Below are 18,533 nucleotides of genomic sequence, written 5' to 3'. Positions count from 1 at the left end.
ATATCTAATAAATAACAAAATACAAAATTAACACATTAATATAGCAGTCATTGTATATCTAATAAATAACAAAATACAAAATTAACATATTAATATAGCAGTCATTGTATATCTAATAAATAACAAAATACAAAATTAACACATTAATATAGCAGTTATTGTATATCTAATAAATAACAAAATACAAAATTAACATATTAATATAGCAGTCATTGTATATCTAATAAATAACAAAATACAAAATTAACATATTAATATAGCAGTCATTGTATATCTAATAAATAACAAAATACAAAATTAACATATTAATATAGCAGTCATTGTATATCTAATAAATAACAAAATACAAAATTAACATATTAATATAGCAGTCATTGTATATCTAATAAATAACAAAATACAAAATTAACACATTAATATAGCAGTCATTGTATATCTAATAAATAACAAAATACAAAATTAACATATTAATATAGCAGTCATTGTATATCTAATAAATAACAAAATACAAAATTAACACATTAATATAGCAGTTATTGTATATCTAATAAATAACAAAATACAAAATTAACATATTAATATAGCAGTCATTGTATATCTAATAAATAACAAAATACAAAATTAACATATTAATATAGCAGTCATTGTATATCTAATAAATAACAAAATACAAAATTAACATATTAATATAGCAGTCATTGTATATCTAATAAAATACAAATTTTACACATTAATATAGCAGTCAGGTCAATTCTATATAATCAAACATACTTGCACAGAGTTTCATGCAGATTGAATGAAAAAAACCTTGACGTTCAAGTATCTTTAAGCAAATTACCTGTTGTGCCAAAGCTTCTAAAGGTGCCACATAAACACATCTACCCTCAGGATTTTGTGTAAACATTCTCAGTATAGCAAACTCAGCACAGGTTGTCTTACCACTACCAGTTGGTGCCCCAACAAACACATTATCATCACTGTTATATATAGCATTAAATACTGAAATATTACAACATTATCATAACTTAAACAATATCATCACTTTTATATATAGCATTGAACGACGAAATATTTCAATGTTTATCATTGCTGCTATAGACTGAAATTAAAGATTTATTAACTAACCTTGTGTTTGTATAGGGTTGAATATTGGAAATCGTTCAGAATACAAGGATTCAAATAATGAATTTCGTAAAGCAGTAATAGGAAGTGGTTGTAGATCTAGTAATTCTGTAGGTGGGGGATATTTCTCAGGTAATATAAGATGACGGAATGATACTGGTAACTGAGTTTCAGATCCTAAAAATACAAAGACCTATGTCATAGACCTTAATCTGTTTGTTCAAAAATTATCATTAATTCCAATTGTCAACATCAATCATTCCAATATATATAGGAGTTGGTCATTTTTATAAGCTTTCAAAATAATGCAAACGTCAATATAATAAGGAAAATATGATAAAATGTCAAGAGCATATGAAGATATCAAATAAAAAGCGGTATAAAAAACAAACTCTACCTATCCATTTATCAGAGACCACTCTTATAAAATATTGAGGTGGCAGTGGTTCAAATACAGGAACAAAGAATTTGACAATATGTTCATCTTGGGCAAATTTACTGAAATAAAAAATACATATCACTTAGACTGTTTTGACACTCAAACAACTGCTACTCATGTTGATTGAAAAAAAAAATGCACATTGTACATGTAATTATATGGTAATTCACTAACAAAGAATACCATCAAATCAAAGAATTGGTTAATTTCAACAAAAAACACAATGACATAGTAAAACAAATCAACTATTACCTTTTTAATAAGAAATATTCATGATGTAATATTACTTCACTATCAACATCTTCAACTAAGATCCAAAAGGCCTGAAATATAATGGAGGGAAACTATTATTCCAGCAAATTTTAAAATTTACATTAACACTTTTAATTCCCTATTACAAATTATTATTGAACACATTTATCACAGGAAAGAAATTAAGTAAAAGTAAAATTTATTTATGGAGATTTACCTCTGAATTTTGATGAATCTTCTCTTCCCATTGAAAGTCTGGTGTAATGGTCAGTTCAACACGTAATGTAGATCTAGTTATAGGTTGTATATGTACTGATAAATCTAATTTAGGAAACTGGTGAACATATTTGTGTATTGTTTTTCCCATCTTTGGCATACGTAACAACTCTCCAATTTCATTATAGCCCAGATCATAAAGTCTCTCAAATGGAAAATTTTTCTTCTCAATTTTCTTGACAACTTCCTCACCAATTTTACGGAATTGTCGTAATGGGGTCATTGACTGCCACCTGCAAATAATCAGATTTCAAAGATATAACTTAGTAGCTAATTCATTGGTGTCTTATTTTGAAAAAACTTTTACAGGTACCACATAATAACTCCAGTAATAAGTAATGTTATCCTATGATGGGGCTAGAAACTAAACACTTATCAGTGATTGTGAATGGATATTGCATGAGTTTATTCAAAATCCATAAAAGTGCACATGGTGAATTAAGGGACAAAGCTTGGTGTTCTTCACAGTTGAAGGTAAAACTGCTAAATATTTTATGGATATCTTACATTCGTTTATTCACCATCTTACTGAGAGCTAGAGCTTTATCAGTTAACTGTGCCCAACTACGATGTAAAACTATTTCAAATATAGCTCTAATTAATCTCCCAGCAGACTGTGTTATATATACCATATCAGCCATTAAAGCAAAGCCTTCTAATTTCAGTTGAGAAATATACGCTTGTAGTAAAACATTCACCTGAAAATGACAAAACAGTGCTTAAAATACACTCAAGATATACAATTTTATAAATCTTAGGACTTCATAGAATAAATTTGATCAATAATATTAACATTACGACTACTTTGAATCATTATATGGTTTTATGATAACCATTCATATTTTCAAGAGATTAATCCGATTATAGCAATGTGTTTATCAAAAGTATACTAACCTTGGCACTAGGTTCTTCTATACTCTCTTTAATAGGTATTGGTACTCTTTCTAACAGTTTTAACAATTCTAATTTCTCTTCCTGTAATAATATAATTTTATTCCTTTTTAATCTTCAGCATCTTTCAGGAAGAATGGAATAATCAAAATTTAACTTATTCAAATTTGAGGTTTCTGCTCTCTTCAAGATTAAAACCCAATGCTTTTAGTTTTATGGTTACAATTTCCTGTCTGATAAAGCAATATTTGTCACAGGAGCCTACAATTTCATGACAATATATTCAAAACAAATTTGTTGGTCGTCTTCTTTCATTGCAAACATCACAGTAATTGATGCCATACTTTTGATAGCTATCTTGAAATCACAACTCCCTGTCAATTGGCATTAAATTGGTGTCTATTCTTTAACATTAACATTGATCAGAACCTTCAGGACAACTGAATTGACACGACCCTATAATTAAACTCAGTAAAACTTACCTCTCTTACTGTAAGATTTCTAAACTCTGATGATAAAGAGAAAACTCTGAATAATTCTATCTCACTCAGTGTAGGTTTTAATAACTGGTTATAGGTAGCTATAGTTTCATTAGTACAATAGTACTGACTAGCTATACGACCTAACTCAGTCACCTAAAATTACAAATTTATCATGTTATCATAATATTTTGAAACAGAAATTTGATAACCCAGCATTGTTAGTACTCTTCTTGTGTTAAGAAACCAGGTTAGAAAATACCTAATGAGTGTAGGCAAGTAAGGGAATTGTCATAATAGCAACAAGAGCTCCAAACCAGAACTGACTACATGATCTTGTAAAAGGCACTTCCAAGTGCAACAAAAATTTTGATTTCTTAACATGGTTTTCACATCTACACTACACAGGAGTTTGATTTCCACTATATACTTCATCAATAAAGGCACATTTCAAACTACAAACTATCATTATGACATTTTAAAACATTTGAAATTCCCTGCTAATTACTATATACACTACCTGTAAATTGCCAGATTTTTTATCGTAACGTATTAAATTATGTTTATGTAATGTAGATGCTGCAGTATGTATTAAATCTTTACGGCGTTGTTGTAATAAAGGATCACCTTTTAACTGATCATGACTAATACCATATAGTGTAGGATTACGTAACATTCTTATATACAGATAGGTATAACCTAGAATTCAAATATATATAATGCTAAATATGATGATTGGTGATATATATTATGATTATGACACAGTTTTATGGTATACTACTCCTTAGTTTTATTTCTATTAGTTTTAGTTAAATTAAGATGTTATGTGGACAAAATAAACATACAGACAAAAGATTTTTTCTTCAGCCCTGGAAATTTCCAGATTCTTGAATACATATATAAACAAAATACTTACCTAACCAATCTACAGCTTCTTTTACATTCTGTACTGTTCCAAGTACTATTTCAGCATTTAAATTATCAGCAAGTTTACTTATAAACTGACTTTCTACTGGTAACTACAAATAATTCAAATATCAACCATTATAGCAGGATATCAACTATGATTGAACTAAAGTGAAAAGTTCATTGGCTGCTACCAGTGTTTTGTTGCAATGTTGTTTTGGATTTCGGGTTTCATTTTGCAGTTTGGATCGTATAAATATAAATATTATAGATATTGCATTTTAAGAGTCAGGTATTCCGGTAATTTTGAAGGTCAATATTGCACAAATGTTTTTGTCTTGCGTTTGTAGAGTTAAAGAATAAATTCACTCTTCTAAAATAGTTTACATCATAACATTTTATAGAGCTGAAGGACACTCACCTGTTGATTCATCAAACTAAGGTAATATTGCAGTTCACTATGATTAGTTATCATAATACCTTCACCATTAGTATCATATTGTGGTCTACCAGCACGACCTAACATCTATAATAAAATACATAATAAAATATTATCATAATTCACCTTTAATATCATTGTATTGTTACATCTTTAAAATAATACATGACATATACTTTAAGACTGAGACTTAAACACTGACCTGCATGACATCTAAGGCACCAAGTTCTACCCATCTACCTTTCTCTGGATTATAGATCTGGGTACCTTTAATAATGACAGTATGAGCTGGTAGATTAACACCCCAGGCTAGAGTTGAGGTTGATACTAATACTTGTATATGTCTATCAGCAAATAGATCTTCTACTAGTGTTCTATCAACTCTATAAAAAAATAAAGGTCTTTATGTTTACAATCACTTTATTTCTAAAACACAGTGTTTCAAAAATACATTTAATAGGAATCATATAAGAATTGAACAAACATAAATGTAGAACATAGCACTAGCTGTCAGTCAAAGTGTCAAGTGATTGAGAAATTCTTTATGAATAAATATCTGTCTATTTAATAGAAAATTCAGTCATTGATGATCATCTTAAGTGAAAAAAGATGCATTACTAACCTTGTCATACCAGCATGATGGATAGCAAAACCATAGGATAGTAAATCTTTTAATTCATGATTCTACAAAACATATTATACAATTCAAAGAATACATCATATTTTAATATATATACACAATCAAATTTTTCTACAGCACAGGTAGTAAAGCAAAAGGTCAAAATATTTTCATACCTACTATTTAAACCAATGGGGCATATAGTACTTACATTAACTAACTCAGCTTCCCGTCTCAAGATCTCAGTAGATGCTGAACCTTCTTTTAAAAATAGACCCAGTGAATCTTTTTCTAAACATGTGTCTCTAACAGCACGAGCTGTTTTACCAGTCTCTTTACGGGAATGTACAAATATCAGGATCTAAAACAAAATTTGGATCATAAAGAAAAAGGCTTTTATTGTTCAGATGAAAAATCTCCAATTTGGGACACCACGTTAATCCTTATTTTAGCATTTTGAAAATTTCTCAAAATCAGACACAAAATGTAACTAATTTCAAATAATAATAGTCAGACATGACTGGTAACCATGAGACAAACTCATAACCTGGCCATAAAGTTAACCAACAAATCAAAATTTCCTACAAATTTTTCTTTAGAATATCAATAAATCACATACCTGATTTTTACCAGCGTGTTCTAAAACCTTTTCATATACAATATCATTCATTAACTGAAATCTTTTAACAGCTTTCTTCTCAGTGATACCAATAAACTGCTGTTCTAGAGGAACAGGTCGGAAACTATTATCAAAGAAAAATAGACCTTCCTTTGGGTCTACACGTAAGAAAGTGGCCACATCTTCATAATTTGGTAAAGTAGCACTAAGACCAACTAGTCTGACATCTTCTTGTGTAGTTTCTATGTTACGTATTGTTCTAAAATAAATAACAACACATGACCTTTATAATGCCAACAATTCCTAAATCAAAATATCTAAACAACAGGTTCCAGTGAAAATATCTACATTATATCATTTCAAATAAAGAAAAATATAAATTGAAAGCATACAGATTCCATACACAAGCAAACGACATGTTTTGAAAAGTCTATAATAATGGAAAAGAACTCAACAAAAACCAAAACGTTGACAGAATACAATAAATGTAAAATATGTAATTACCTAGCTACCAGTGATTCCAATACAGGTCCTCTATCATCATGAAGTAAGTGAATTTCATCCTACAAAACCAAAATTAAACATAATCAAATATTTGTTGATACTGAATTTAGCTGAATAAACTTGTCATTGACAGTGAATGGAGGCAAATGGATATTTATTACTAATGGTTACTGGATATTATAAAAAAAAAAAATTTAATTGAAATATCATTATTTGTTGTTATATACTTACAAATATCATCAGCCTAACTAGCTGTGTATAAGTTCTTTCACCACCTTTACGTGTTATAATATCCCACTTCTCTGGTGTACATACAATAATTTGAGTAGCACTAATCTGTTCTCTTGATAATTGATGATCTCCTGTCAATTCATCAACCTTAATACCATATGACTTTAATCTCTATAATAGAATAGTTGTTCAAGATTTCATTCTTACTTTATTTGTTTTGTCTATGAACATCCAACACCTTTACTTAGATGAATGTAGTGTTAAAATATCTTTTGCATTATCTTAAACATGTAAAGCCAATATTACTGGAAGGTAACATTTAGTTTTTAATTTAGATCTAATACAACAAGGAAGTAGTATTATTTATAAAATATTATAAACTATAAAGAATCTCTGGTAGAAGAGTAAATTCAGTATTTCAGTATTGTTGAAGAGTGAGCATGCTTAACCTAACAAGTAAAAGTAAATATTGCAGTGGATTTCAAATTAATTTTTTGGGATCAAAGATCAGAGTATGAAATTGGACAAAAATATCTCTGAAAAGGTATTATGGGACCAAATTAAAAGAAATATTTTCATATCATTATGAAATTTAAATTTCAAAATTAATCTTTTTCAAAGTATTGAATTCTGTACCAACTGACCTTAGAAAAGTTCCCAACCATTTCCTGTACAAGTGATCTCATAGGAGCTACATAAACTATTTTAAAATCATCAGTATTAATAGTACCATCAGGATTGACATGTTTACCAATTTCTTTTAGTATACATAGTAATGCTACATTAGTTTTACCAGCACCCTGTAATAGTAAATAATTAGTTTTGAAATCATAATAGCTCACCTTCTGAAATTGTCCATTTAGGAAATAAATAAAATTTTCATGGCAAATAAACTGTTCAAACGGTCTATTTCATCAATATATGTGTCATATGCAAAAAAGTTGACATGGAAGTTGGTAAAGAAGAACTTACAGTAGGAGCACACAATAGAATATTCTGATCACTCTCCATCGTTACTTTACATAATCTACTCTGGATTCTATTTAAACTTTTAAACCCTTCAAAAGCTGGCTGAGCATATTTTGGCAGTCTATCTATTGGTACCAAAGACTGAAAAAAAAATATGTTTCTGAAAAAAAACAGCACTCCACAAGAAAGTCTTACCTAAGTAAAGCTGTCTCTTTCTCCTAAGCCCTCATAACTACATAAATCATACAGCAATATTGCTATCTTCTAAAGTGATGATTTCAATTGGTTTCTAACCCTAGATAAATGCCTACTTTACAAATTACTGGTCAGGAAGGAGTAAATTTGTAAGACATTATTTTATCTTTCTTCTTTTTTTGAGGTGGACATGAGTTATTCTACCATTGTGTTTTATTTATGGACAGAATAAAATATCTAACTATCTAATCTAATATATAAACATGTAACTGTACCTCATCTGTATCAAATGGTTTAGGTTTTAATGCTGGTACATGAACTTCTTCATAACCTTGATAATATAAATTAAATATTGTGAACAATTCTAAATACCCCTAGATTAACAAGTAAGCATGCATTTAATCCAATGAACCACCCGAATAGTCTCTAATATGCAAAAGGTTTCACATTTTTCAGAATTTCATATTACCTTTTCTCTGTTTTCTAAATGATCCATCAGGCAGTTGACATCTTTTGTTTGCCATTAAATGTGATCCTTGAGCAAACATCAAATCATCTAAATCTAAATTCTGTACTGGACCAAGTTCCTAAAATATCAGGAAGATGTTTTATGTTAATTCAGTACATATGATTATCCAAATATTAAATCAATTTTTATAATTTCAAAAGTCTTAATTCAAAATAAAATAAAAGTTGAACGTAGAAACAGATGTGTATGACGTTAGAGCTAGTAAAATATCTAGGACTTACAGCACGAAAACTAAATCTAATTTTAGAATTTATCAGTAGAAATGAATATTATTTACAGAAAATGGTGATTTACTTACAGGTTTATCATCAACATCCATAGCTTCTATATCAGCTGCTACTCTAGACTGTCTAGCTTGTTGTCTTCTACTTCTTTCATCACTAACAATATCATCTCTTTCGGTCTCTTGTAGTGTAGATAATATACCTCGTAATTCATTATCATTTCTCATCTTCTCTTCTATCTTATTTCTTTCTGATTTAGTCTGAGCAGACGCCAACAGAGTACAGTACAAAACTAAAATAGAAGCAGATTTTTACTTAATCCCAAAATAAATCCCTTATCTTATCTGAAAGCTTTTTAATTTTAGAACAATTACCACACTTCACTTTTAAAACAGCATCAGATAGCATTATAAAAGATTTCAAGAAGCGATCAATAAAGGTAGTCATACAAGGTTTATGTTATCAAAATTGCCATATTTTGCTTACTCATTTGTCTGTTCATACGTAAAACTTTAATAAATTCAAACTGAGTAACACCAAGTAACATGACTAGTTGATTTTCACACTCTCTATCATCACCAGCAGTCTAATTAATACCAAATTAATAATAAACAAACAAATTACTCATTATACATAACTTTATATTGAAAGATATATATTAAACATTGAACTAGTATTGCCAGTTAATGAATTTTGCATTTTTTTATATGATTATTAGAATAGAATGGCAGAGCATAAAGTCAGGATAGCAGCAGTGTATGAAAAGTCAATCATACACAGAAATAATGTTTGATCCTATATTTTTTATTTCAATGTTACTTTCCCTAACTTACATTTAAAATCTCTAAAACTTCTTTAGATTTTGTTTGTGCCATATTAGGATCATCAGGATAAGCTTTACTTAGTTTACGTTGAATCCAGAAAGCATCTACATCTCTGGGATGTAATCCACCATCAGACTTTGTTGCTTCTTCTGATAGCTAGATTAAAGATATATGGAGTTAAACAAACAATAATACAAGATACACTTCTTTATATGATGTTATTAACTCAAAAGAGTTGTAAATTAATTTCAGTTTTTGACAGTTTGATGCAGACTTACACAATGCCTTTACATTCATAGATTAGGACATTTGGGAATCTAAGATAGATTCAACTTTACGAAATTATGGATGTAAGAAATATTGGTATCACACTGCAGGCCATATTTGAACTGACTATAAATAATTACATGTGAACTGATATTCCAATAATTTTTTTTCTTCATTAAAACAAAAAAATATGTCCGGTTAATACATGTAAATCTAAATATTTAGTACATGATTTCAAATTGAAGTAATACATACATTAGCATGTAAGGTAACATCTAGATTAGATTCTTCTCCCTCATCAGCTTCATCGGCATCTTGTACTTCACCAAACATATCAGCATCGTCCTAAACATAAATATTATATCTTAGGTATTACTTTGATATCAATGACAACAACATTAACATAGAAACCAAGGTGCTATAACAGGTTATTGTTGTTATCCTGACAAAGTTTCCCATATTTAACATTGGATGACACTTCCTGTCTTCCTTAGCGCAATAAGATTCTTTTTATATTAGAACTGGCCTGGTATCAAACTGAAACCATTCTTATTCAAAATATTAAGATGGTAATATAATTGTTTTATGATTTTCTACCAGTGAATCTTTTAGAAAAAAAAGTTTTTAAAATGTACAAAAGCCAAAATATTAAATACCTCATCTTCTGATTCTTCAAACTGAACATTAACACCATATGTTTCATCAATATTCTCAGCTATAATATAAATAATACACACATCAAAGCTGGTAACAATTAGCTGCGACAGAAAAAGCCTACTTTCCTATCACTACTATTTAGTTGTTAAGGGAAATAATTTAAAAACTTAACGGCTAAATTAGGGCTAGATTAGTAATTCTATAACTAAATTAGGGCAGTTTAAAACATTTAAATGGATTATTTTCGAACATTTGGCACTAAAGAAACTGGCTCGTCTCTTGAAATTTATATAGTGTATATTTAGCTTCAATTGATTTTATCAGCGGAAGTTGACTTACATGTTTGTACTTTCTCTTCCTGACCATAATCAGTTATTTTCTTTCCCAAATTGACCAGTAAAGCAAATCTTTCTTCTGGGATAGGACCTAGTAAATTCCCAAATTCCTTCATTCTTTCTTTTTCTCTCATTCTGTCATTCTTTAAAACAGCCAATACCTCATCAGCTGCTCCACATAAAACATCTCTTGGCTGTAACATACAATTATTAAACATACATAACTCAACAAATTCCACCAGTAATTCATTATTGTTGAGAAAGGTAAGAAAATTTCTAGTAACAATCAATGCCAGCTCTGACCAAAGGTTATTGTATATTATTAGTTGATTCCTGGATTTCTACGATATAAGATATTTACACACAACAGAAAGCTGACCTGATGATAAAAACCAGCATCTGAATAATAAAATATAGTGTAAATTTGTATCACACAAATAGGGTTTCTTGCTTACCTGATCTCCTATAGCAGCCTGTATAAAACTTAATAACACTTCATAAGTTTGTCTGGTTTCTTGAGTTTTTGGTCTGTAAACTATTCCTACCATATCATCAATACCTTCAGATAACAATGTTGTACCCTTCATCTTAATCATATCTCTCTGTGCTTCATCTCTCTTATGACGTCTACAAAATAGCAAATTGGTTTCAAATCATATCTTAAATATTGTGTGGTTTCTTGTCCTAACTAGAATTCTGATAATTAAGAAAAAGCAAGGTATGTTAGGCTGCCAAGCTTTAATTGAATGATATATTCTCAAATAAACATAAAAATGTGACAGGAAAACATGGACTTTCTATGGTGTTTCGTTATGCCATCTCCAACCTCAAATTTTCGTCAACAAGGGGTGCACATTATATACGGGTAAATGAATTTTTCCATATTTTGATGGGGTAAGGAAGGGGTGCACATTATATTCGGAAATATACGGTAAGCTAAACATAAAAATAAAATAATCATTAAATGATTATCAAAGAAAAATGCTTTCAACCATGACCACAGCATCTCTTACTTATTTTTTCTTTCTTCCATTTGAGGTGGCTTAGATTTTTTTGCTTTATCTCCCATCTTGGTACCAATAAGTTTTCCCGTAAGGGACATAACCTCTCCTGTGGCTTCATCTCGAGCTCTTCTATCAATCAATGTTCTATCAACTTGCAGTACAAGATTAGAGTTCTACAATGAAGAGATAGTTTATCATATCATATTATTATTGGTTATTAATAAAATATAAACGCTTCTACAGGGGAAAAGATAATGAACATTTACCACAAGATTTTCAGCACAAGAGACAAAAGGAAAACAAAAATATTGGATGGAGAAGGAATGGGTGGTTGAAGAAATTGTGTGGAGCTCTACATATTCTTCGACTTAGACTTTAGAGAATGGTCTGAACGGTTATGGTGGAGATGGACTATTCATACGACATGCATAAGATACATAAACATAAGATTCAATTTCAAAGAGCAAGAATACTCTTATTACTGTAATACTGATGGTAAGGCAATGATAAGGAGTTAAAAATGTAAACAAAGGTTTAATGTTGTTTGTTATCGTGTATTTTGATGTATAGTGTCTCAGCCAGTGTCCGCTCATAACAACTTACCACTTTGTACTCATATTGCAGCGATCTAGCCGCAGCATCTGCCATGGCTGTCTTTTAGACCTTGTTTCAAACTAGATTTCGTTCTCGCATTAATATTCAAAATTTACGACCAGCACACGTTTGTGAAAGAAATATGGCGGCCGCCGGCTAACATCCGGTTTATGTAGAAACAAATTACGATATTTACAGAAACGAAATGCTATTAACATTATTAAAATTATTTTCTTTTTTCCATCAATGTCCCTAAATAAGAAGAACTATCATGGTCATTAAAATATTTATCTATGAGAGTATCATCATGAGCAACTCAGACACAAAATTGGTTATTTCGCCAAGTTAAAGGAAGATGCTTTTTTAATAACCCGTTGAAAGAAAGACAACTCTGTATCGCTAAAATCGGTGCATTGACTGCTTAGCCTACTTTTATTTTGGCTTAGTTTCGTTACATTTATTTCACATACCGGTAATTAATTTTTCCTATGAGGGTAATGTGCATACCAGTTACTGGGTTTAAAAATTATAAGTTTTTACTTGGCATTACTCATAATAGGCTAGTCGGTGTGGTGATTTTGTTTCATTCAGTCTCAGAAATTTTCTGGAAATTCCCTTTTGATAGATTTTTTAATAGCATTTATTTATATGATGAAATGGATATGGGATAACCTAGTTGAAGAAAATACTTATCAGCTGTGTTTGTTGCACATGACTATAGAAATGTTAAACGTTGGTTCTTTACATGATGTTGATTGTTTGGTTATGTCAAGTCATTAATATTATTAGTCAAATCAAATGTAGCCGGTAAAAAGCAATAGGGCCTACTGAGTTGAAAAATGTTACTGCCAGTAATTTGACTGCACTTTGTATGCAAGATTCACAAATTTTGAACTTACCTTTTGTTAAAAACAACCAATTGACTCTGTATACCGGTAGGATAAATAAAAAAACATGGCTGGCTAATGCCAGTAATGGTGGCTGTGGGTTCTAATAGCGGCCAACATATGAAAGTCATCTTTATTCATACTTTTAGTCGACCCAGCTGTGAATGGGTGTGGATAATCAGGGAAAAATCAATGCCCAGAGGTTTGGCGAAGGACCAGCTGGTAGAAAGGATCCTATGTGAACTTGAGTTGTTATCCTTGTAAATTATAGTTCTTTCTATCTTTTTCTCTTTCTTGATTAGTTAAAATGTTTTTATTTCATTCTCAAACTCTGATAATGATACTAATAATCTGTATTCATTATATACTGACTATTGTACCTTATAGGCCAGAAATATTTATTAATGCATATTTCCAGATAGTGATGATTTGGGGTAAGGTACTATAATACTTATATATACAAGGCTAACTTGAAGTCCTAATACTAAGGATATATTCTATTAAAATTCTATTTCAGGTTGATTAATTATTTAAATTTCTAAAGATATGGCTGAAAATTTAATAACGCAAGAATTAACAACTAAACAAAGTGAAGCAGAGCAGAAAAATAATCAAAAAAAAGAGGACAGTGAAGAGGAATATTTTTCTTTTGATGAGGATGAAATAGATTTAGATAACCAGACAGAAGATTCTGGCAGAAAAGATTTGCAAGCAGACAAAATTCCAGTTGGAAATCTCATCACTGCAGATCACCACCATATACAAGACAAAAATGCATCTGAAAACAATGAAAAGAATGTGAGTTCTTGTGAAGACAGTGAAGAATTATGTAAAAATGAATGTGATGAAAGTGAATATAAAGAAAATGTAGATGAAATATTTGAAGATAATGAAGATGTAGAAAGACTATTAGAAGATAATGAAGAAGAAGATGATATAGGAGATAAAGAAGAAGAAATTAATGAAGAAGAATATAGAAGATCAATAGAAGAAACTTTATCAGATGATGAAAAGTTGGTAAGTTTAATGGTTTTTTTATTTATTTTTTTTTATTTTATCTTAATTTTCCAGACCTTTATTGTTATGAAATAGACAATATTCATCTGATTTTGTATTTGTCCTATGGCTGATTGAATCTAATTGAACTCTATTGTGACTTCCAGTACACCTTCAATAAATTAACAAAGTTATACAAGTGGATCATAACTGCTTGATATAGCATGGTACTCTTTATGATTATCAAATAGTAAATAGTTTTTAGTCACCTATGATAATGGTATAGTCATATGACAACTATAGTGGTTGAGTTAGAGTGATTTTTGTAAAATCATTTCATTTTGATAATGTACTAAACATATTTCAGGAACGGAAAGAAAAAGCTCAAGTATTAAAAGATGAAGGCAATAGATTATTTAGATTAGGAAATTATACAGAAGCTCTTGAACAATATTCAGAAGCATTAAATATATGTCCCTATTCTTTTCCTAAAGAAAGATCTATAATGTTTTCTAATAGAGGGGCATGTCAAATGAAACTGGTAAGTTTATTTTAAAGTTTTGATTAATAACACAGACTGAAATAATTCAGTTATCTGACTCAAGAACACATATCATGACTATTTACTAACAAAATCTTCCATCTCTGGTTTCATAAATTATAAATAAATAATAAATAAATAATTAATAAATGCATCTAGAACAATCTTATCAGGGATAAAATGTCCATCTGTTAAATTTCACTGCCTCTTCACTCAATTAGCTGGTGATACATGTCTCAATATTTACAAGTTTTCATTCAAGGGATGATACTTTTTCTTGATTAAATAACTTCACAATCTTGTAGGGAATCCAGGCAAATAGGACTTCTTCAGCAACGACAATTTGTCCAACACATCAATGGCTAAGTATCATGTAGTGATCAGATTGTGGTATTTCAAAATGTTTTATTTGTGTTATGATATGAAGTTTAATTAATGATGGTTTATATGTTTTAGGAGAATAATGAAGAGGGTATAAAAGATTGTAGTAGTGCGATAGAACTTCATCCTCATTATGTTAAAGCTATATTAAGAAGAGCAGAATTATATGAAAAAACAGAGAAATTAGATGAAGCCTTAGCAGACAACCAAAAAGCTGTAGAGTTAGATCCCAGTCAAACAAAAGCCAGAATAACAGCAATGGTAAGTTGAAAAAGTTCAATTTCAGTACTGTTGAATCAGAATAAAGTATTAATTTTTTACCTATTACCACTATATAAATTCTACAGAAAGTTACTTGTTTTGGACTCTGATTGTTATGGAAGATACGCAACTATAGAAGCACTGGCCAAGGTCAAAGCGTACAATCCAATTAAATCGCAGTATTTAAAACTTCTGTTATACAAGAAAGGTGGCTATTGAATTCTAGGTATAAGACATAAAAGCTTTTGTGAAGATGGTTGGGCTATAACTTTGTACTAATTATTATGTCTTTGTAATTTTAAGTTGTACAGTATGGTCCAGTCTGTTCTGCGTACATATGTTGAATCTGATTGCCTATTATATAAGGTTTCACTGATTTTATTCAGATTAGTTTCTTTGATTTTAGATTCTTCTTTCAAAAAATGAATTAATTTTTTTCCATGCTCATGATAGTTCAAAGGTCATTCAATATATTTTTTTATCTTGATTATTTTAGAAATTATCAGAAGAAATTAAAGATAGAAATGAGAAAATGAAGACAGAAATGTTAGGTGAGACAAGTTGTAAAATATATTTCAATCATCATATATGGCAAAATATCTTTCCAATAACAATCAAATATAGTTGAAGAGTAGAGTAACTCTAAACATTTTCATTCATTTTTAAATAGTTCAGTATATTGCTAATCCACATTGTCACTGCTATTTCCTTATTGAAATCAGTCTTTTACATGTTATATTATTTTAAATTGGGTTAAAATGTTTCTAGTTGTAATTGATTATGTAAACACTCTGATTTTGACTGTTCAAATTTCAGGTAAATTAAAAGATTTAGGTAATTTAGTTTTAAAGCCGTTTGGATTATCTACAGACAATTTTCAACTGGCACAGAATCCTGATACTGGTTCATATAGTGTTAATTTTAAACAGAATTAATTGTTTATTATACAGAAGATTTCTGTCGATATTCCTGATGTAACGAGTGCTGAGTGAAAATATGTGATCACCTTTAAATATAATCCTAAGATTTCGCCAAAACATGTCTTAGGTGGTTCAATTTTTTTGGTATGACAATTTTAATGAGAGTTACTAGTTACTTCAATAAGTTAATTAGAATATGAATTAATTATTTGTAAACAAGAACAATATTGTGATGACATTGTTAGTACCTGGTATGATTTTCAGAAATATATAACAGGATGAAATTAGTTGTGTATCTCCTATTGTAATAATTTTGTAATAATTTGTATCATTTATGTGAAACTTTTTTTGATGCTGTCAACCCATCAGAATAAATTTGATGACGAAGTAGTTGAATCAAATGACGGTGGAAAATTATACAGTAATATTATGTGTTTTATCTAGTCAGGGTCTTTTAAGTTTCTTTTCCTTTCCTCTATGTAATTGTGAATGTTGCTTATACTTTTCTTAAAACTGTGTTCAAAAAATAATATTAACTCCATGTATTGTTGGAGTCTACTGGTGTTAGGTTTTTAAAGACTTTGAGAGGATCTGCTAAACTAGTTTCATGTCAGGCTATATTAGTTTAAAATGCTGACAGGTAGTTTTACTATTTTGAGTCAGACATTTTTCTGTAATTTTAGGAAAACTTCAGGACAGAAGTGACAATAGTCTGAGGTTATGATAACACAATCACAATAAACATTGTGCAAAGTTCTATTTAGACTGTCATCACTAACGGCTATTTTGATTTTCTATGACAAAACAGACATCAGATTTCCATTTTGAAAAATTGGTACTGGAAGCTGAAATGACTCTTATCAGCATGGAAAGCAATGCAGTCATATATTATGCAGTGTTATTACGTAGCCTTTGTTGAAATTAGATTAGCCTGCAGTAAATAAAAGGGTTTTCCCTATCATTGATGCTAGTTAGAGGGACTGACATGGAAATATATACGTCCATGCTATAGACTGTAAATGTGATAAAGGATATACCAATAGGCAATTAGTCAAATTCGGTATTGAAGTTGATCTGTAACAACATCTTCATTTGATACAGCACAGTATCCGTTATTTTATCAGAATGACAAGGTGACTTCTGATTCGCATACCATTAAATAAAGGGTACCACAGCATATCAACATTTTGCTATATTGATTGTGATTTTAACGGATATCTTACACAACATTTTATTTTCTAATCTTTTTGAAATATAAACAGATGATATAAAATCAAATTTCTTTTTTACCAGTCTCATGAAAAAATCGAGAAAAATGGTATAAAACATTTAAATTGTTCAGTAGAGTACTAACGAAGATTAATTTTTATAAGAAAAGAACTTTCTTTATGGCTGCTGTATTTGGATAATTGTGATATGAGGCACCAATAAAAAGAAGACAAAAAAGTGATGATATAATGGTGTAGTATTAATTTGGGCAAGAACTCTGGTCTACTGTATTGAAGTGGTTAGGATCAATGTTGTAACGTCGTAACATATGATAAATTCTATCTAGTTCACCCTCATTGATTCCTTGTTGGTTTCGTGTTAATACCCATGCCGTTTCTGAAATTATAATCAATCATTAAATAAGGTAATATTGAATAGAAACACTCTACCATCCCAGAAATTTTAACTGAAAGTGTATAAAAATTTTAAGGCGATAATTGTGCTAAGGTTTATACATGTATTTGTTTCTGACTTAATAAGGCAGTGATTCCCAACCATTTTAACCTTCACACCCCTGGAGCAATCACTTGGACCTGTCACATCCCCAATTTGTTTCATCCACATTTTCAGCATGTGATGACGTGATGTGCTCTCTCAGTTCAAAATAAATTCTTCTCCTACACAATTTGGCCACACCCCTGACACCCTAGGGGGTGAAAACATCCCAGGTTGGGAACCGTGTAATAAAGGGACAACTGTCAAGGCAGAAATTAAAAAAGCGTCATAGGCACAAGCTTCCATGGAGCGTCTGAGAGGGTGCTTCCCCAAGAATATTTTTGAAAAATAGAATTGATTTGGTGCTGAGACACATTTTTTAACGGCAAAAAATGATATTTTTGAATTTGTAACAAATGAAGTGGGGGTGCAATTAATACAAACCTTTTTTCTTGGGGGTTTATTGCC

General features: G+C 29.9%; 4 protein-coding genes across 4 annotated transcripts; 1 reads left to right on the top strand and 3 right to left on the bottom strand.

The window, feature by feature from the left end:
* Nucleotides 1-838: 838 nt before the first annotated feature.
* On the bottom strand, nt 839-3,064 carry LOTGIDRAFT_176037 (hypothetical protein; the record flags this gene model as incomplete). The annotated part of the gene is made up of 7 exons (XM_009064944.1): nt 839-999; nt 1,126-1,299; nt 1,520-1,620; nt 1,814-1,884; nt 2,031-2,322; nt 2,597-2,787; nt 2,984-3,064. Coding segments are annotated over 7 exons (1,071 nt in total), but the record flags the coding sequence as incomplete, so codon positions are not given.
* Nucleotides 3,065-3,411: 347 nt separating this feature from the next.
* On the bottom strand, nt 3,412-12,494 carry LOTGIDRAFT_239637 (hypothetical protein; the record flags this gene model as incomplete). The annotated part of the gene is made up of 23 exons (XM_009064943.1): nt 12,385-12,494; nt 11,791-11,954; nt 11,233-11,404; nt 10,782-10,971; nt 10,442-10,500; nt 10,041-10,130; nt 9,528-9,674; nt 9,181-9,280; nt 8,769-8,986; nt 8,411-8,528; nt 8,217-8,272; nt 7,750-7,887; nt 7,422-7,577; nt 6,778-6,948; nt 6,547-6,605; nt 6,043-6,301; nt 5,635-5,784; nt 5,427-5,488; nt 5,007-5,187; nt 4,787-4,891; nt 4,376-4,478; nt 3,980-4,158; nt 3,412-3,615 (listed from the first exon to the last, which is right to left on the bottom strand). Exons 1-23 carry the CDS (start codon nt 12,427-12,429, stop codon nt 3,412-3,414), a joined length of 3,126 nt encoding a protein of 1,041 aa, XP_009063191.1. The 5' UTR covers nt 12,430-12,494.
* A 1,683-nt stretch (nt 12,495-14,177) lies between these two features.
* On the top strand, nt 14,178-16,373 carry LOTGIDRAFT_57020 (hypothetical protein; the record flags this gene model as incomplete). The annotated part of the gene is made up of 5 exons (XM_009064942.1): nt 14,178-14,279; nt 14,626-14,799; nt 15,256-15,441; nt 15,938-15,992; nt 16,258-16,373. Coding segments are annotated over 5 exons (633 nt in total), but the record flags the coding sequence as incomplete, so codon positions are not given.
* Nucleotides 16,374-16,770: 397 nt separating this feature from the next.
* LOTGIDRAFT_239635 (hypothetical protein) lies at nt 16,771-17,967 on the bottom strand. Its single transcript, XM_009064941.1, has one exon. The coding sequence runs from the start codon at nt 17,688-17,690 to the stop codon at nt 17,541-17,543; it is 150 nt and encodes a 49-aa protein (XP_009063189.1). The 5' UTR covers nt 17,691-17,967; the 3' UTR covers nt 16,771-17,540.
* Nucleotides 17,968-18,533: the final 566 nt, after the last annotated feature.

The sequence above is a fragment of the Lottia gigantea genome (genome assembly GCF_000327385.1).
Source record: "Lottia gigantea unplaced genomic scaffold LOTGIsca_664, whole genome shotgun sequence".
NCBI classification, from domain to species: domain Eukaryota; kingdom Metazoa; phylum Mollusca; class Gastropoda; family Lottiidae; genus Lottia; species Lottia gigantea.
This window is presented reverse-complemented; position numbering and strand designations above follow the sequence as displayed.

Coding starts and splice junctions, on each gene's coding strand:
- LOTGIDRAFT_239635 (XM_009064941.1), bottom strand. CDS start 17,690: ATGTTTTATACCATTTTTCTCGATTTTTTCATGAGACTGGTAAAAAAG.